Source organism: Dipodomys merriami, unplaced genomic scaffold (assembly GCF_024711535.1).
Source record: "Dipodomys merriami isolate MVZ:Mamm:240054 unplaced genomic scaffold, mDipMer1.0.p SCAF_63, whole genome shotgun sequence".
NCBI classification, from domain to species: domain Eukaryota; kingdom Metazoa; phylum Chordata; class Mammalia; order Rodentia; family Heteromyidae; genus Dipodomys; species Dipodomys merriami.
In genome coordinates, this window is record NW_027206213.1 from 1,790,743 (window position 1) to 1,807,414 (window position 16,672).

The following is a 16,672-nucleotide window of genomic DNA, read 5'->3' on the forward strand; positions in this document are numbered from 1 at the left end:
GTAAGCTTCTGTCTCTGCTAGCATTGCTTTAGTATCAACGTTCAGTTTAAAATATGCTTTATTGTAGCTACATAAATTCTCAAAAAGCAGATTCTTAATTATTTTATGGGGTTAAAATTAGTAAGATGTTTGAATTTCATATTTAGATCTGAAAATACATCAATCTAGGTAAGAGTTTAAGGTGTTTTGTGTAAGTAATATGCCACTTTATTAATAACTTTATATTTTATAAGCTCAAGCTAAAAGCACTAGAGCTTTTCCTGTCTAAGATATGACATAAAATGACTAACATGACAGTCTATATGAATTATAAGATTATTTCTAATATAATTTAAAATTTTAATATGTAAGCATTCTGAACTATTGAAAATGGTATTTCTCCCAAAGGAGAGTGAGAAAATAAAATGCCCTTCAACTTGGCAAAATGTGAAGAGTATCTCTGAGTCACAAAAGAAGAGTATCTCTGAGTCACAAGATAGGTTAAGAGGTGGTTTGTTTTCCTTGTCCATCTCTTACAAGAATAGTACCCTCAGCAGTTGGAAAATAGCCTGATAAAAAGTGGCGTCAATAGTTGGAAGTTCTTCTTTAATACTTAGCTAGTACCAAGTACAGATCTTCCTTGAATGTAATGAAAATATTTAATGGTGCTAACAAGGTTAATTTGATCTGCTTTAGCAATATCTGTCTGCTTTATAGGAATGCTTGTGTTTCAGAAGTCCTACAACATATCTGGTCCACTGCTGACAAATGGAAATTTTTTAAGTAATTGGTACTGTAAAGACAAGTGACAAAATAAATCACTTTGTTCAATACCTAAAAGAACTGTTTTTACTGTTTGTCTTTGAAAGTTATTGTTCGTAGGTCTTGGCTTTAAAAGGCAGTTTTTAAAGTACTTTTGGATACTTAGGTACTTCCTCTACTTTCTCAACTAGTCTTAACTAGATAATAAATAGGAAAATTGTATGTGTGCCACTCATCATTATAGTCCTATCTGGAAGGAAGGGAAAATGAAATAAATGAGTGGGTTGACAAAGAGCTATGGCCTCTACATTTTACTGGCTTAAAGAAGTTCCATGTTATCTGATCAAGGTAAACTGTATGCCAAGCAACCCTTCCCCCCCTCCCCCCTTGTACACAACTAATTAGTGCTAATTAAAAAAAATGTGGGATACAGAAAGTTCCAAGTGAGCTGTATTTGCAATGAGATATTGGGAATAGTAGAAATGGGAAACATTATGAGCTGCTTTTCTCCAGTCATACTTACTGGGACAATCCTGCTTCTGCCTCTTGGCTTCTGGGATTACAGGCATACATACCATGACCAGTTTGAAGGTCTCTTTAAGAACTCATTTGTTGTTAAATTGTTGTGGCTTTCATTTGGCAAGTTTTGGTTACTCATCTAAAATAAGAATTAACTACTTTGTAATATTTCCTAAGAAGATACTTAAAGTAGATTTAAAATGTTGCTTAAGGCTGGGAATGTGGTTTAGTGGTAGAGTGTTAGCCTTGAGCAAAAGAAGCTCAGGGATAATGTGCAGGCCCTGAGTTCAAGCCTCAGGACTGGCAAAAGAAGAAAATGTTACTTAACCAGGACTTTAGCCAGAAACTTAATGATCCATACAACTATAAGATACATAGTAACACTTTCCCTTTCCCTTTTTTCCCTTTAAACAAGTTAATGGTGACAGTTGATTTTTTTTTTTTTTTTTGGGTCCGGTTGTGGGGCCTGAACTCTGGGCCTGGGTGCTGTCCCTTAGCTCTTCAGCTCAAGGCTAGCGCTCTAATGGTGACAGTTGAAAGAAGAATGGATAGAACTGAATACACTGATTTTGATGTTTTATGATTCTTTCTATATTCTTTCCCTCAAAAGTTGTTGTGTTTGTGCATGTGTGTGCATCATGGGATTTGCCCAGAGTCTTGCACATACTAAGAACTTTGCTCTATCACTGAGCCACCTACACTTTCCAGCCCCTCCAAAATTTTCTGTTTTATGCAAGGTGAGGGGATTCAAAACTGTAAAATGCTGTCTTTCCAGTTAGTTTCCAATTAGTTTTCCAGGTAACTAAAAAATCCTTCAGGTGCCTGAATTTGTTTAATAGTTTTCTGAGTTGTTGAAGTGTTTAACAGTGTTTACAAATATTAATGGTGTCACATTTTCCTTTCCCCTCGTCACACATAATGTACTGTGGAGAAATCTTGATTTGCTCTTTGTAGAAATGTTGTTTTTCCTTTTCCACTTTATTATTTGGTCATCATTTTTTTTCTAGTCTTATTTCCACAATAAGACTCAGTTAAGCATGGAAAAAAGGTAGCTTTTCAGAAAAATGTGAATGTGGAAAAAGTGTTCAAAATGGTTAGCTGTGTTTAGCTAGTGTTTTACTGTGAATATTTATTTTGATGAGTAAGGTTTTTTTGTTTTGTTTTATGCTGATACTGGGACTTTAACTCAGGGCTTGGACACTGTCCCTTAGCTTTCTTGCTGAAGGCTAGCACTCTACAACTTGAGTTACTGCTCCACTAGCTTTTTGATGGTTAATTGGAGATGAGTCTCATGGATTTGCCTGTCCAGACTGCCTTTGAACCCAAATCCTCAGATCTTAGCCTCCTGAGTAGCTAAAATTACAGATATAAGCTACTGGCAATGAATTCTCTTTAATGGAATTGTAAAATGTTTTTTGTAGCTTATGTGATCAGGAGGTATTATTTCAGTTTTTGATTATTTAAAATACAAGTTTGTATGTTTGTTTTTTTAAATAGACAGCTTCCATTAAATATGTGCTCCTGAAACTCTCCTGTGCTGCAAATCATACATCTGGCTGTGATATGTGATAGGATACACTACTCATTTTCTATAACTTCCTAGAAGAGTACTAATAATCTTAAAGACATAAATACAAATTATCTGGTGTTTGTATTAAAATACTTATGAATATAAACCCTTAATTTGAAGTATAGGTTCTTGAAGCCATTTGCTTCAGCAGAAAGTAATTTTGTAAACATGAATGATGAGCAAGTGTACAGTCACCTTTGTTAATTGTATTTGGAGGTGGTGGTAAGAAAGTCTTTGCAACTTCATCTCAAGAAGCCTTGAAGATATTGAAGCCACCAAGTTGTCATTAATTTCTATATAGGAAATTTTATTTTCTTAACGTTTTAATATTTTAGACTTTGTTTTTCGTTGGAAGAAACTTACCCCTGACCTTCATAACGTACAGATAGTCGTGACTTGTGATAATTTGAAAAATGTACACATTTAACAGGGAAATTGGAATTTCAAACTTTCACTGGCATGTGATAGCTATATAACTTTTGTTGCTAGTCAGTGTAGTAAGCCATAGCTCCCAGTCCAGCCTTGGGCTTGGGCGAATACTCTCTTCTGCAGTGTTCTCTGTTACCACTTTGCTTTTTAAATACAAGGAATTGAAGTGTTCACACTTTACAATAAAATATTTAGGTCACATGGTTATGTCCAACTATACTCTAATGTGTGCTGAGCATGTTTTAAGTTTCAGTGAGGCTTTAGTGTGAAGTTTGGTAGGTTAGATGTATTGGATACATTTCAGCTTAGGGTATTTTCTATTTGTGATGAGTTAATTCCACATTTTAAGTCAAATAGTATCTATACTGGGAAAAACCTCTATGAGCCTTTTTAATCTCCACACTTTGTTGACATTACTCCCTGTTTGTCAATTATATGTGGCCTGATTCATACCAAAGTATTAACTTGTAGTTCTACAATGCTTTAGTGGTATAATTAAATGCAGTAATATTATTTTAATGTAATTTTACCTTAATTTTTTAGTTTTTGCAATAAGGATGCCATATATTTGGCTGTCATAATAGCTTACAGTGTCTTCTCTAATACAGTGGACCATAATGCATAGATACAATTATTGGCAATGTAACATTTGCCTTGTTCATTTTCTCTTAAAAATTGGCAGTTTAATTTTGTTATATATTTTAAAAATTTTGTGCTACCATCAAAATTGTCTGGATTAGTCTCATGCTTTATCAAAATGATGTGTCTTAAAACTTTTTTTTCAATAATGTATGTGAAAAGAGACCAATACTGAATTTTTGTAGCTAGTTTGTAAGTACAAAGTAAAACAACCTCCCCTCTCCCCCTTTTTTAGCTTTGAACAGTGAATTTTGTTAGGTTGAGAAGTAAAAGCTGTATTTCACTGCTCAGTCTTGGAAATAGCATTAATGGATCTGAAGTTGGAAGCATATTCAGGAACCTGCTCACATTGCTTTCCAAGAGGGGAATTGGATATCATGGGGTGAGATGGGAAGGAAACTATTGAATTTTGAACCATGAGTTATCAGAAATAAATTACAATTTATAGACGTGAAAATGAAAGGTGGCTTGCTTGGTACAGAGCAAAGCTGATTTAGCTTGTTTGGTAGGATATTGGCGATGAGCTTAGCATTGTCTTACCTTGGATATCTCTTGTGACCTCCATGATCAGCTTAGCATCTTCAGTCCTGTGATATCTGGGCACTGGGCAAACAATCGTTTCTATATTATGGCAGGAGCAAACAAACTGAAAGGTAACCAAATAAAGATACTTGTGCTTTCTATATTTAAAGAAATTAGCTAATTATATATGTAATTCTTTTTAACCAATGTACAAATTAAACTATTGAGTAATTAACTGCTGGATATTTTTTAATAACCATACAAATAATCCTCTAAAAATCTTGTTACCATTTTTTGTTTCCTTCTAGTTGATGCTGATGAAATTAAAAGGCTAGGAAAGCGATTTAAGAAACTTGATTTGGACAATTCTGGCTCTTTGAGTGTGGAAGAGTTCATGTCTCTGCCTGAGTTACAACAGAATCCTCTAGTACAGCGAGTAATAGATATATTTGACACAGATGGGAATGGAGAAGTAGACTTTAAAGGTAAAGTTTTGATTTTTAAAAATTCACAGATAACCTATTGTGTAGTCTTTATGTACAAAATAAAACTTAAGATTTTACAAAAAGTCTTTATAGTTTGGTGATCTTAGAGTAAAAGGTTACAGTAAAAACCTCAAAACCAATGGCATGTATAATGAACTAAGATCTTTTACTGTTTGCTCCTTAAATGGTTAAGGTATCTTAGAATAGTCTATTCCCAAAAGGGAAATTTAGTATTTCTCATTTTTAGAAAATTACCCTCTTGAGGACAGCTTATAATATTAGAAGCTGTTTTGTTTTTTAATACTAAGACCTGTAGTAGTAAGGATGGTAGTAGTAAGGATGTGAGTATTATCAGAAAACAAGATTAGTTGAGCCTAGATTGCACAAAGACATTGAAGGTGCTTTTTGCTAACAATTAAATTTATATTTGATTTTGACTTAGAGTAAACATTTCACTAGAAAACTGTCAACAGACTTTTTTTTTTAGTTTGGAAGACTGATTTGTAGGTGAAAGCGTCTAAAACAGATAATTTAGTACGACCTGAAAGCGCTGACTAGTGACAATGCTCTGATTTACAGATAATTTAGTGCTTCCCAAGCAGTGAAGATAATTATTTTGCACAAAATTTCCAACTGTGTATTTAATTGTTTTTGAATTTTGGAACAGAAATCCAAAGTTCTTTCTGTTTCTAGCAAAACATTTCAATTTCAACTTAAAAAAAATATTGCCACTAGAAGATTTGAACTTAGAGGCTTGAACTTGTTAGCTGGCGGTCTACCATGTAACATAATACAGCCAGGTTTTTGGCTGGTTATTTCAGACATTTCTGCCTGGGATGGCTTCAAACTGGGATCATCTGAAATAGCTGGGATTACAAGCATGAACCACCAGTACCTGGCTATAGTTTTTTTTTTTTTTTTTTAAGCCTTTTATTAGTAATAGTCTAAAGAAAAAAGTAATTTCAAGAATGTGTTTTTGAGTGTTATGGCCTGCAGTGCTTAACAGTACTCATTTGATGAGTTTAGAATTTGCAGTTGAAATGAGAAAAAAAGCTTTATTTTTAAAATTGCTTCTTTTTATCTCTATTCTTCTCCCCTCCCCTCCTTTTTTGGTTGTGAGGCTTGAACTCATGGCCTGGGCACTCCTATCAGTTTGAGCCATAGTGCCACTTCTAGTTTTCTGGTGGTAATTGGAGATAAGAGTCTCACTGACTTTCCTGCCTGGGTTCACTTTAAACCATGATCCTCAGATCTCAGCCTACTGAGTAGCTAGGATTTATAGGTATGTGTTTTTATTGTTTATAGTTAAGTTAAGGTCTTGCTAGGTCCTCAAATTTATTATCCTTCTGCTTAGGCCTTCCTGCATGCTGAAATTACAGGTGTGTGGAATTACAGATGATTTGAAATTAGGCATTTTTCAGTTTTCAGTCTGAGATACTTTGTTTTGCATAGGAAATAACCTTTGGAATATAAAAGGTGATAAATACTGTTTTTTTTTCTGTGTTAAAATTGGAAAGTTCTTACTTGTAAACATTTTCAACTCTTATTTAGAATTCATTGAGGGAGTGTCTCAGTTCAGTGTCAAAGGAGATAAGGAGCAGAAGTTGAGGTGTAAGTATTTTTCTTCAATGACACCAATCTTATTAAATGACTACCATTCCACACTGCATTGTAGACTTCTTTTAAAGTATTCTAAAAGATTTAATCCAGATGTGTTAGAGTTCTTATTATGTTGTAATTAGAATCCTTCAGGATATTTGCAACTACTGTATTTGAATAATGTATTATTAGCTGTATAGAGGGAGATTAAGAATTTCCTTCTGAAAACAGCCATATAAACTAGCTATTTGACTTAACCAGGAATCTTTCCTTTCCTTTCCTTTCCTTCCCTCTCCCTCTCCCTCTCCCTCTCCCTCTCCCTCTCCCTCTCCCTCTCCCTCTCCCTCTCCCTCTCCCTCTCCCTCTCCCTTTCCCTTTCCTTTTCCTTTCCCCTTTCCCTTTCCTTTCCCCTTTCCCTTTCCTTTTCCTTTCCCCTTTCCCCTTTCCCTTTCCTTTCCCCTTTCCCTTTCCTTTTCCTTTCCCCTTTCCCTTTCCTTTCCCCTTTCCCTTTCCTTTTCCTTTTCCTTTTCCCTTTCCTTTTCCTTTCCCCTTTCCTTTTCCCCTTTCCCTTTCTCTTTCCTTTCCTTTTCCCCTTTCCCTTTCTCTTTCCTTTCCTTTTCCCCTTTCCCTTCCCTTTCCTTTCCTTTCCTTTCCTGGAAGAACTGCCCTAAAGAAAGGTTGGAACTTTGTTTTTTTTTGCTCAGTATAGAATGTTATAGGGTTCCACATTAGGTTAAATAACTTAACCTAGGTCTAGGTATACTCTTTGGCTTGGGCAATCTTGAGTCCATGGTTCATACTCTTGTGGCCAGTCCTGGGGTTTGAACTCAGGGCCTGGGCACTGTCCCTTAGCTTCTTTTGCTCAAGGCTACTAGCACTCTTACCACTTGAGCCACAGTGCTGCTTCTGGCCTTTTCTGTTTATGTGGTACTGAGGAATTGAGCCCAGGAATTGTGCATGATAAGCACTCTTACCACTGAGCCACATTCCCAGCCCTCATACTCTTAATAATTAACTATGTTAAACCGAACCTATGGGTAACTTCTATATTTCAGAAAGAGGCATCCACATAGTCATAATTTTAGATGTTTGACTATTGTTTCCTTTTTCATTAAAAGATTCACATGTGATTGTCTTACATATAATTGTTTTCCTTCCTATGTTTTTAGTTGCTTTCCGCATCTACGACATGGATAAAGATGGCTATATTTCCAATGGAGAGCTCTTCCAGGTGTTGAAGATGATGGTGGGGAACAATCTGAAAGATACACAGTTACAACAGATTGTAGACAAAACCATAATAAATGCAGATAAGGATGGAGATGGAAGAATATCCTTTGAAGAATTCTGTGCTGTAAGTACAAAAGAGCTGGTTTTCTATTAATCATGTTTAAAAAAACGTGGCTTAAAAATCTTAATATCACCTTGACCAAAAAAATAAAATAAAAGAATCTTAATAGAGCTCAAGTGATAAAGAGTGCTTTCATAACAGGTATGAGACCCTAAGTTTGGTCCCCAATGCCATGAAAACAAAACCAAATACAACCCACTTTTCTAAATGTTGATGAAGTCTGTAATATTAGCTTTACCATGTTTTTTATTTTGTCTCCTTAAGCTACAGTAGTGAAAGGGATTGGAAAAGTTTATTTTTGTCAGTCACTGTGGGGCTTAAGCTCAGGGCCTGAATGCTGTCTTGAGCTTTTTTGCTTAAGACTAGTTCTGTACCACTTTGAGCCACATTGGCACTTCTGGTTTTCTGGTGGTTAATTGGAAGTAAGAGTCTTACAGACTTCCCTGCCCAGGCTGGTTTTGAATTGTTATGCTCAGAACTCAGCATTCTGAGTAGTTAGGATTACATGCATGAGCCACCAGTGCCTGGCCTTTTTTTTTTTGTAAATTTAAAAGATTATATACTATATGCCTACTTAATTTTTTTTAAAGATCATAGATTGAACATGCATTTATTTTTCTTTCTAAAATTTTAATAAAATGAATTGAAGGATTATGAACCTGAATGGACAAAATGAGTATCAGAAAAGACAATGTGACTGAATTTGTGATTTGCATGGTTGCATGGGGGGAGAAAAGATTACAGACTGTCAGCTTGGAAACTGGAGAAACCAACTAGTTTATAATGCAAAAGTCTTGAAAGGCTCAGAAATTAGCAATAATTCTCTGTAAGAATGAAGGGCATGACTTGGAGATGACAGTGAAGCTAAAAACAAGAGGGCGGGTTAAAGACTCTTGAGAAGCCATTGCAGCATTAGGACTCCTCTTTGGTCCTAAGTTATGTACCTCTCCTGCAACCTCTTAAGAAACTGGGGTTGATGAGAATAAGGGAAGAATAGTCAGGGAAATAATGAGGCAGAGATATAAAGGAGTTTATGTTTGGGAATTAAGTGCAAATAAGCTGTTTCATGTTAACATCTCTAGTGTCATGTCTGCTCATGAAAGAAACATTGTGGCAAACTGCTTGTTCTATTGCAGTTTATAGAGCTAATGAGCTTTTATGCTGTATTTTTCAAGTAAACTTTATATGTTTATGTATATTTATTTGCTGCCAGTCCTGATGCTTGAACTCAGGGCCTGGTGCACTGTCCATTAGCTTTTGTGCTCAAGGCAAGTGCTATACCACTTGAGCCATAGCTCTGTTTCTGGCTTTTTGGTGATTAATTGGAGAGTTTCATGGGCTTGGTGCCCTGGCTGACTTCAGACTTGTGATTTTCAGGTCTAACCCTCTTGCGTAGCTAGGATTTACAGACATGAGCCACAGGTGCTCAACTCAAATAAAATATTGTAAAGGATAAATTTAAATATAGAAATACAGTTACTTCTGAATACAACATGGATTAATGTCAAAACATAGTGTTGAGTGAAGGGAACTAACTATGTAGATTCAAAATGTACAACAAATAAAACTGATCCATGATGTAAAAGAGTCAGGATTACTGGGCACCAGTGGCTCAGACCTATAACCTAGGTACTCAGGAGGCTGAGATTTGAGGATTGTGGTTTGAAGCCAACCTTGGCAGAAAAATCCATGAGACTCCTCTCCAGATTAACCATCAAAAAGCTGTAGTTCAAGTGGTAGAGCACCAGCCTTGAGTAGAACATGCTTACGGATAGCGCTCAGGCCCTGAGTTCAAGCCCTAGGACTGGGGCAAAAAAAGCCAGGGTTTTGTTTTTTGAGTGATTGTGTGTGTGTTGGCTGGTTCCTGGAAGGATGCCAGAATAAAGATGTGGGTATGTGGTCTCAGAAGTCAAAATACTTGTGGCTATTTACCGGACAAGGTTGTTGACATTTGTATTAAAACACAAAATGAGCCTGATATTGGTGGCTCATGCCTGTAATCCTATAATCTTGCTACTCAAGAGGCTGAGATCTGAGAATTAAGGTTGGTTGCCAGCCTGTAAAAGTTGTCAGAAAGTCAGAGTCTTTTTTTTTTTTTAAACATAACTTGCTTTTATTAAACAGGAAAAGTATTCACACATTTTTCAAAGAGGCAAATATTTCAATAGTTTTAAGGAAGACCAACAACTCAATGTCAGCTTGTTTGAATAAAGCTTCTGGAATAAAGGAACAATAACATTCTTGAAGTGGGCACAGGATACCAATAAGCTCTAGATTCCAGAACAGTTAGAAACCAATCAATTAGGCACTATTTTATTATCTTTGTAAGCTTTCATGTAAGTATATATTATTATTTAGAATATTAGCATCTGTATATAGTGACTATCATTTGACTTGAATGAACACCAGGATTTTAGCAACTTCAAATACTCTTAAAATTCTTCAAAATGGACACATAAATCAACATCCTTCGTCGTTTCATACCCAATGTGAAAATAATTATCATATCAACATGTTCATAGGAAGATTTTTTTAAGGCTTCTGGCACATAAGACATGTAGTATCTTTGTGACAATTTTTTTTTCTTTTTTCTTTTTTTTTTTTTTGTCGGTTGTGGGACCTGAACTCGGGCCTGGGCGCTGTCCTTCATTCAGCTCTTCAGCTGTAGACCAGTGCTCTACCACTTGAGCCTCAGCCCCACTTCCAGCTTTTTCTGCTTATGTGGTGCTGAGGAATCAAACCCAGGGCCTCATGCATGCATGGCAAGCACTCTACCACTGAGCCACCTTCCCAGCCCCTGTGACAATGTTATAATTATATACAGAAATATTTAAAACTTTTCTTGTACAATGTAAGGTATAAAGGTTAAAAATCAAGGGTTCTATATCAATAAAGTACTCAAATATTTTTTCCTTTAGATTTGACATTCATTTTTAATAAAAGAATGTGCAATGTAAGTCTCATACAGTAAATGGATCATCAATGAAAATAATTGAACTGAATATATTTATTTGAAATTCTAGTTTTCGTAATCATTCTTCAGCACAAAACAGGTTTTAATATAACTTACAAACATCTGCAACTAATCTATTAACACTGAGGCAGCAAATGCCAGACCTGTGTCTGCCTATTTATGTGTTGTACAACTCTGTAAATCTTCATTTAAGCATTTTGTATTAAACACTATTTTAGACATTGTATCAGTAGGAAGAATCAATAAAGCATAACTATTTCTCATTTGAAAAAGATGAAAGTCATTTACACTGTATTTCAAAGTTCTACAGCAGCATCTTTAGCTCTTAAGACCGGAAAAAAAAAAAGGACCAAAACATCATTATAAATTATAAATTCTAGTAACTCTTCTTTTGGCATTAAAATCCACAGCAGAAATGCTTATATTTTAGGAGATAATATATTAGTATAAAGCTGAATATACATTTGTCAACATTCTCTGTGGGTAGGAAATTGGTCTGTAACGTAAGTGGCAAAGTGCAGTGTGGCGGAGAAACATTTAAGGGCTTTGTCACCAGTTAACTACCAAAATGTGATGAGAGCTACCCTTAAGAAAAAAGGAGCTCTGGGCTGGGAAGGTGGCTCAGTGGTAGAGCGCTTGCCTTGCATGCCTGAGGCCCTGGGTTCGATTCCTCAGCACCACATAAGCAAAAAGAAAAAAGCCGGAAGTGGTGCTGTGGCTCAAGTGGTAGAGCGCTAGCCTTGAGCTGAAGAGCTGAGGGACAGCGCCCAGGCCCAGAGTTCAGGCCCCACGACCGGACCCCCCCCCCCCCCAAAAAAAAAGGAGCTCAAGGACCATGCCCTGAGTTCAAGCCGTAGGACTGATACCAAAAAAACCCACAGAATGCCTATTGCCCAAGAAAAGACTTGGAAAATTCTAACTTGAGGCACTCCAATTTTTGTTTAAACATCTAGCTTCTAAAAATGGATAGAGTATGCTTTGTAAATTATACCTTTTTGTGGGGAGGTGGGAGGGGCAGTAATGGGGCTTGAACTCAGGGCCTAGAAGTTGTTCCTGAGCTCTTTTTTTTCAAGGCTAGTGCTCTACCACTTTGAACCACAGTTCCACTTACAGTTTTTGAGTAGATAATGGGAGATAAGAGTGTTACTGACTTTTCTTCTTGGGCTGGCTTTGAACCTCAATTCTCAAATCTCAGGCTCTTGAGTAGGTAGTATTACAGGCATGAGCCACCAGTGCTGGGCTTAAATTATACTTCTGATACTACTAAAAAGGCATTTCTTAAGCTTTGTTGAGCTGGATCTGTTTCTTTCTGTTGCAGGTTGTAGGTGGCCTAGATATCCACAAAAAGATGGTGGTAGATGTGTGACTCTTTGAAAAGTACCACCCAACACTTTTGCTTTCTTCTCCATCTCTGAAGATCTGCTCAAGACGTCCAGCAATGCTCTCTGTGTATTTAAATGGAAGTATTTTTCTCTGTGAAGCCACATTTTCCAACATGAGCCTCATGAAGCCAACTAAGTGTTATTGAACTCTTGCTCTCTCAATAACTCAGTGTAGCACTTTAAAGTCTGAAGGGACAGCAACATGAAAAGAGCATATCAATGTGGTGGAGAAAGGGAAGGGGTTGGCTTTTTAATTTATTTTTCTTCATCTTTTATAACAAGAAAGTATCTATATATACATATGTAAATATTTATATATAGATATATGTAGCTTTCTATATATGTAGTAGGTTGGCTTTAATTTAATATACTTGATTCAGAAACAAAACAATAGAGTACAAAAGTGCCAAGCAGAACATACAACATCCTTACTTTTATTTCACACAGTTTTATATGTAGATAGAAGATTGTACAATTTGAGCAGGGTGTTAGGCCAGCTATTTTCCTGTGCTTTCTCCTTTGAGAGATTGACAAAGCATTTGTTAATGTCCTATTATTTACCTTAATTACATTTTTTTAGACAGAGGGGTCTGTAATTTTATTTATACTGATGAATATATTTCCAGGGACTACGAATCATTGCTGAGCAGCTTTTAATCCATCTCTGCCTGAGAAGAAAGTATAGTTGAATGCTGCTGCCAAGAGCTGGCTGTATTCCTATAGTACCTGCACAGTGCTATGGCTGCTTCGTTTTGTTACTCTGTAACTAGGAGCCATTAACATTTATTAAATGTCCCTGAGTAAGTGTAATTTACCAGTCCTGATTTTATGCATAAAGGCCAGAAGCAATCATGATTTCTCTTATTGCATTACTTAATGAAGGAAACCTGAAGCAATCATGTAACTACTTAGGACATTGTTTGTTTCATTATACATAGGTAAATAATTTGTCATTAAACTCGTGTTTGAACCATGAATTTCCCTTGTGTCTCAAAAGACTTGGAGCTTACATAAAAAACTTGGGCTATTTAATGTGCATGTATGTGTCTAAACATCCACATACACTTGTGACTTAAATGAGAGAAATCTTGCTAATCTACATTGTAGAAGAGCAAAATTTTATCCAAATTTATACTTTTTTTTAAATACAAGGCATAGAATGCATTTTTTTGTTTGCCCAATAATTGGTAATGGATGATAATGCAATAATTTTGTGTGATATAAAAGTAGTAAATCATGTTCCACCACTTGCTGTTACCCTTCCCTTTTCTGCAAAGGTACTATATTGGCTGGAAGAAAAATACTTTGGTTAGCTTTATATGACAGTAATCTTCCCCTCTATAGTTTTCTGAACAAGTGGTTTTAGAACCATGAGTAGTAGGGCAGGTGGAGTCCAGGGGACTGAGTCTTGAGTGGGGCACCCTCTCCTGCCACTGCTGCTCCTTCAGCTGAGTGCTGCACATCATGGGCTCTGTCTGTGAGAGAAATCCCGGTGCTTGGTGTCCTTGCATGACATGGAGTTTTGCATGTAGATCGATTTAAAATGTACCTCTTGTTTACATAATTTGCATAATTTTAAAAGATAATGTTGCCAAACTTTGGAAATGTTAATGTTCAAACTGAATCTCCACTACATGTAACTTTCTTCCTCTGGATCAGGACGTGGCTTACATCCCAGCTGTGGTTTGATCTGTTCCAGTGTCAACTGCCATGTGCTCTGCTTCAAGGGGGAACTAGTCTTTTGTGAATTTTTTGTATATAATTATTTGTTACAAATATTTTAGCAAATGCTTTCTATTTCTCTTGCTTGTGCATATCCTGGCTGGCGTTTCAGAAAAATAGTGCAAACAATATTTCCTTACTGGGGAATGAGGGTTTTTCCTTTTTTCTTTTTTTTTTGTGTGGGGGTGGAGAGGGAGGGGGTGGTTTATGTTGAATGTTTAGTTTTTCTTCTGCATGATACGTCATGTTGTGGGATCCTTAGAAAACTTCATACTGTATGAATAAGAAAATAAAATATTTGAAACTTCCTTGAATATATTTAGTTGTCTTTGGACTTCCACAGCTGTAAGATAGCTAATTCTCCTGTATTTTCAAAACTGATAAAATGTTTCTTTCATTGTAAGCCACAGGTAAAATTATGTGCTTTATAATGGGAAGAGTAGTCATTACAAAGCCTTAATAAAAGAAAGACAAGCTCCCAAAAGACTCCGTCAAACGACTATTTCCCTGATCTCATCTCTTACCACCCTTTCTCTCTGGAATTGTCTTAGCCTGCTTCCACCTTAGGCCTTTGCACTACCACCCTGTCCCCCCTGCTGCTTCCCAGTGCCCAGTGGCTAATGAATGTCTTTAAAAATTTTAAAGTATGTATGTGTAGTACTGGGGCTTGAACTTGGCCTCAATCTCTTGCTTGGCTTTTTGGTTCAGGGCTGGCACTCTTCACACTTGAACTATGCCTCCAGTTCTGGCTTTTGCTGGCTAGAGAAGTGTCGTATTACCGGTTTTTGTCTGGTTATCTTTGATCCAAGATTTTCAGACCTCAACTTCCTGAGTAGCAAGGATATACAGACATGAACCACTGGTGCCCAGCTGTGCCTTCTTTGTTTAGGTCCAAGACAGGGACTTGAACTTGGTACTTGCTGCCTTTGCTTACAGGCTAGTGCTCTACCAACTGAGCCTCACTCCAACCCTGACTGGCAACTTTTGAGATGGCTTTTTCCTTCAGTCCACTCACTTCAGGCTGCTTGCCCTACCTAGTATAACAGGCATGTGCAACTATTCTGGCTGGCCCAAAAGTACAGTGAGGAACACACTTCTCACGTAGCTAAGGATGGCAAATGTGCCAGTGGGCAGCTGTGCCTGATTTTTAAAATTAACATTATTAATTGTTCAAGGAAGGCTTCATTGATAATTCTCCCCACCTACTGATACCTGCCCAAGAGCCTGATTTACTTTCCTGTCATTGATGTTTCCATTACTTCAATGAATGTACACGGGTTTTACCATGTTTCAGATGTGCATATATATTGTAGGCAGACTGACCTACTGTTCTGTTTGCTTCTATCATGCTTTCAATGAGATTCCTAATGCCTGCTAAATGGACAACATACATTCCAGTTATACGTCCTCCCTCATTCGGTTTCCTGTCTCTTGTCCCACATAAGTCCTACAATGAAGCATTGTAATACATACATATATATGAATGTATGTATATCTTATGTGTATCTTTCAGGTCTAGATTCCAGATGAAGGAAAACAACAATTTGGCTTTGAGCTTGGTTTAACTTACTGCAGTCTTCAGTTTCACCCATTTTACTGAAAACCACTGCATTTTCCTTTATGGCTATTTCCCATGGTATGTACATACCATATCTTTATCCATTCATTACTTGTTGGCCAGTTCAGCTGAAACTGGCTATTGTGACAAAGACAGAATAAATTGAGTATGCAGGTATCTCACATTGTTTTAAACTCTTTAGGCTATGTGCCCCAAAAGTGCTTAGTCATAATGGTCTATACTTTTTCTTTTGGCTGGACTGGGGTTTGTACTCCAGTCCTTATTCTTAAATAACTTCTCTTGCTTGCTGGGCTAGCACTTGCCATTTCCATGCCTCCTCTGTGTGTGTGTGTGTGTGTGTGTGTGTATGCGTGTGCATGCGTGCGCGCACACACACACACACACAGGCACGCCAGTCCCAGGACCTGAACTCTGGGCCTGCGTGTGCTCAGGGCTAGTGCTCTACCACTTGAGCCATAGCTCCACTTCTGGCTTTTCATAGTTAATTGGAGCTAAGTGTCAGGAACTTTCCTGCTTTGAACCACTGACACCCAGCATCCAGCTAAGTTTTTCTTTTTTATTGTTCATTTTGGAGTTGTGGACTTCTATGCCTGGGCTGGCTGTGAACCATGATCCTCCAGATCTTGTCTTCTCAGTAGCTAGAGGGCAATGAGCCACCAGTGCCTAGTTTGTTTTGAGGTGGCTTTATTCTGATTTCCACACTTAATGCCTTTAGTCCACAGTTCAGGTATGTCCAGAGCTCAACATGATCTCTCATGGCTGCCTTTAGATACTAATACACTTGGGTCTCCTTTACTGCATTGTTTTCTCTAGCATTTGTCCTTTTCTAATATTGGCTTATGCTTTGTTTCTCCTAGTTATAAGCAAAAGATACACCTAAGTAGTTATTTTTCAGTGATGGTTCCCAATTCTCAATATTACCTAGCTTTTGTTTGCTCGGTATTTAATAAGTGAATAGGTAGCTGACTTGTGTATCTGTGACCTTATTTACATTTGTATATACTTTTTATGTCTCAAAGTCTTACTGTGTAGATCAAGCAGACCTTGAACTTTTTATTTACCTGCTTCAGTCTCCCATGTACTTGGGACTTCAAGCATGCAAAACCACACCTGACTTTGGCTGTGGGTTTTATGCTTTTCAGTACTGTCACTATTTCTTG

At 36.9% G+C, this 16,672-nt stretch overlaps 1 protein-coding gene across 2 annotated transcripts in view; it reads left to right on the plus strand.

The window, feature by feature from the left end:
• Nucleotides 1-14,247, plus strand: part of Ppp3r1 (protein phosphatase 3 regulatory subunit B, alpha) — a 46,286-nt gene extending 32,039 nt beyond the window's left edge. For both annotated transcript variants that reach the window (XM_070004499.1, XM_070004500.1), the window contains exons 3-6: nt 4,729-4,905; nt 6,457-6,516; nt 7,674-7,858; nt 12,148-14,247. In XM_070004499.1, the coding sequence (XP_069860600.1) occupies nt 4,729-4,905; nt 6,457-6,516; nt 7,674-7,858; nt 12,148-12,195 (470 nt within the window). In that variant the 3' untranslated portion in view covers nt 12,196-14,247. The remainder of the gene's footprint in view (nt 1-4,728; nt 4,906-6,456; nt 6,517-7,673; nt 7,859-12,147) is intronic.
• Nucleotides 14,248-16,672: the final 2,425 nt, after the last annotated feature.